Source organism: Polistes fuscatus, unplaced genomic scaffold (assembly GCF_010416935.1).
Source record: "Polistes fuscatus isolate 324 unplaced genomic scaffold, CU_Pfus_HIC Scaffold60, whole genome shotgun sequence".
Taxonomy (NCBI): Eukaryota; Metazoa; Arthropoda; class Insecta; order Hymenoptera; family Vespidae; genus Polistes; species Polistes fuscatus.
The window spans coordinates 1,626-5,045 of record NW_025113141.1 but is presented as its reverse complement, the minus strand read 5'-3'; the positions used below and the strand labels follow the sequence as shown (position 1 = coordinate 5,045).

General features: G+C 48.3%; 1 protein-coding gene across 1 annotated transcript; it reads right to left on the bottom strand.

Annotated features, from left to right (window-relative positions):
- Nucleotides 1–228: 228 nt before the first annotated feature.
- On the bottom strand, nucleotides 229–1,406 carry LOC122523735. The gene is made up of 3 exons (XM_043645630.1): nucleotides 787–1,406; nucleotides 550–646; nucleotides 229–420 (listed from the first exon to the last, which is right to left on the bottom strand). The coding sequence occupies exons 1-3, from the start codon at nucleotides 1,404–1,406 to the stop codon at nucleotides 229–231; spliced, it is 909 nt and encodes a 302-aa protein (XP_043501565.1).
- Nucleotides 1,407–3,420: the final 2,014 nt, after the last annotated feature.

Genomic DNA, 3,420 nt, shown 5'->3' with positions numbered 1-3,420 from the left:
TGGACAATGAGAAACTGAGATGACCTTTTAAGAGCACGTCGTAACCGTATGAGAATTTTTAATGTACTGTACGGCTGACGGAAAAGCCGGCGTTACGATGATTCTTCAAGAGAATGCTGGGAAAAGAGGCGTGTCTTCATCACGCCACAACTCTCACGTGGCGCCGTTCAATTTGAATGCTTTTTTCAAAACATTCCGCCGGCTATCAGCCACTGGGTTGATGATGAGTTAGAAGTCCGCTTGTTGAGTCACCGGAAGCACGGCGAGCTTGGCGATCGGCCGGGTGAGCGTGGTGGTTGCCGTTTTGAGAGACACCACCCTGGTAAGTCCGTCTTCTCCTGGCCAAAGCTTGAGTACTCTAGCCATGGGACATTTTCCTGGAAGCAGCCGCTTATCTGTGAGCAGAACTAGAGAGCTGACCTGTAAATTATTGTGAGGGTGCCTTCACTTTTAGATGGCTTGCAATCGCTGTAAGTATTGAGTGAACCACAAGCACCAGAACTGCTGCATCCGCTGTTGGATGAATTGCCATCGGGACAGCCGATTGACCGAGACGTCTAGAAGTGAGTGTTCGAGGACAGAATTGAGAGCGGTCCCAATGAGATAATGACCTTGGGTGAGCACTGTCGTGTCCTCTGGGTCATCGCTAAGCGGTTCGAGAGGTCGTGTGTTTAGAATGGCTTCTATTTTAGCGAGGAGCGTGGATGCTTCCTCGTAGTGAGAACGTATCTCCGACCGTTCTCTCGACGTAGAACTTCAATGATTTGACTGCTGCTTCCCACTTACCACCCATGTAGAGCGCGGTGGTTGGTTAAAGTGCCACTGTGTGTTGTCTTGCGCCAGTGGTGCGGAGAACTTGAGATGTCCAGATAAGCTGGCAGTGAAGAAGCGCTTGAGTTGCGCCTACACGCCCAAAAAGTTGGTTCCGCAATCAAATAGGGTGCGGATGGGGTCCCGCGTCTTGAGGTGAATCTTCGGTACGTTGAGATAAACCCTTCAGATGTGTAGTCGGAGACCACATCAAGGTGAGTAACAGATGTTGTGAGACAAACAAACACGCAGATCCATCCTTTGTAAGTTTTTGCCCCGCGGCCTCGCCATGTTTTGAGTGTGAGTGGTCCAAATAGTCGATTCCTGTGTGAGAGAAGGGGCGTGATGGTGTGACACGCGCTAGAGGTAGTTGGCCCATCAGCTGCTGGGAACGGATCCCCCTGTTGCGAGCACACAGAACACAACTGAGAATATGAGATTTGACTAGGGCTCGACCGCCGACGATCCAATAGAGCTGTCTGATAAATTCTAGAGTTGTCTGAGTTCCTCCATGCATCGTCTTTTGTGAGCGTGAGCAATGATGAATTCTGAGAGTCTTGAGGTCCGAAGAAGGATCGCAGGATGTTTCGTGTCATATAAGAGTTCTGATCTTCTGAGACGACCGCCCACTCTTAACACACCTTCATTGTCGATGAAGGCGGTGAGTCGGCTAAGTGGGTGAGAGCTTGGCAAGTGAGATTGTTGTCTGAGCAGAGCAAGTTCATCCTGAAAGTATGCTGCCTAAGTTGCCTTGACGCAAAAGAGTCGTGAGTCTTCCAAATCGGCAGCTGAGATGAGGATTGCTGGAGTTGAGTCAATCCTCTGTGAGAGTCTCTTGTTTGCTCTGCGACAGAGTGAGGTGACCCTGAGTAATTTGTTAAGTGTCGAGAACTTGTAAATGAGATCCCAGTGATTCAGGAATGGACCGTACTGAGTGATGTGCAACACTTGCCCGAGTTTCCTGAGCACATATATCATCAGGGGCTTCATCAGGTAGAGCAGGCCATTAGTTTTCTGAGTGAGTCATCCATGGTTGTCCCGTCCACCATAGTGAGTGTTCTTCAAGCTGATCTGTGGTTATTCCACGCGATGCATAGTCAGCTGGATTTGAGGTGCCTGGTACATGCCTCCAATGAGCAGTCTTCGTGAGATCCTGTATCTTGATTACGCGGTTGCGAACATAATCCTTTCACTTGGAGGGGTGAGCCTTGATCCATTTGAGTGTCACTTGAGAGTCCGTCCACAAATGTATGTTTGTAATAGTCATGTTTAAAGTAGCGTAAACGTGTTTGATTAGAGTGGAAAGTAGCAGCGCTGCTGAGAGCTCTAACCTCGGGATGGTTAGCCGTTTGAGTTGAGCGACCTTTGTTTTTGAGCAGACGACAGTGAGACGTTGGCGCCAGTGGACGGTTAGTTGACGATTAAATACACAAAAGCTCCCATTGCAAACTGAGATGCATCAGCGAATCCGTGCAGTTCAACCGTTGACTGAGCAAACGTGTTGAACCACCGCGGGATTAAGAGTCTGGCCAGCCTAGTGAGATCCTGTCTGATGCTGAGCCATTGAGTTGTGAGTTGTTCTGGGAGTGCGTCGTCCCAGTTGAGAGTGTGCAGCCAAAGCGACTGAAGAAACATCTTCGCTCTGATTACAACTGGTGACGCGAATACCAATGGATCAAATATTTGTGCTAATTCTGATAAGACTAGGCGTTTTGAGAATCTGTTGAGATTAGTTGGTGAGATGGCTGAAAAGTTGAAAGTATCTTCCTGAGATGAAAAGCGTATTCCAAGGATTTTGGTGACGCAACCGTCAAATGAGATGTCTGAGTTTTTGCCACTTTTAGAAGGGAGTTCCGCCAATAGCTGACTAGATGTGGAATGCCACTAAGCCAGTGGGAAGCCCCCCGCGTGGAATAGCCGTATGAGCTGTTGAGCAGTCTGAATCATGTCTTCTACTGAATCTGCTACTCCGAAAATATCATCGAAGTATCGACCGTGAGTGATTGGTTCCACAGCGAGGGGTAACTTGAACCTTCATCTTCCACTAGTTGAAGCAGAGTTCTTACTGCCAAGAACGGAGCTGACTTGGTTCCATATGTAACCGTTGTGAGTTGGAAGTGAGTTTCCTTAAGCTGTTCGTCTACCCACAATATTCGTTGGAGATCCCAATCGTCTGAGTTTATTTTGATCTGTCGATACATCTTCGTGATATCCGTGACGAACAGATATTTGCGGCGGCGTATCCAGATGAGCAGGTCGAAGAGATTGAGCATCAAATTTGGACTAGCGTGCATGAGATCATTGAGAGAGTAACCCGTGGAGGTTGTGGTTGAGCCGTTGAAGACCACTCGGAGCTTAGTGGTTGAGCTGTCTGGTTTGAGAACTCCGTGATGCGGAAGATAGTAGTGTGGTCTTTTGTCTGTTAAGTTGTCTACGAGTTTGGTCATGTGACCAGCCTCCTCGTACTCTCTCATGAACTGCATGTACCGTTGCTGGTATAATGATCTCTGCGAAACCAGGTGTGTTCGTTGTAAACATGCGTGAGCTGTGTGTTGAGAATCACCCAAAAGCTTCGGAGAAGAGTTGAGAGGTATCCTGACGATGTAACGC

Coding starts and splice junctions, on each gene's coding strand:
- LOC122523735 (XM_043645630.1), bottom strand. CDS start 1,406: ATGACACGAAACATCCTGCGATCCTTCTTCGGACCTCAAGACTCTCAG. Junction 647..786: donor CACCGCGCTCTACATGGGTG/GTAAGTGGGAAG, acceptor CGAACCGCTTAG/CGATGACCCAGAGGACACGA. Junction 421..549: donor ACTCACTTCTAGACGTCTCG/GTCAATCGGCTG, acceptor AATAATTTACAG/GTCAGCTCTCTAGTTCTGCT.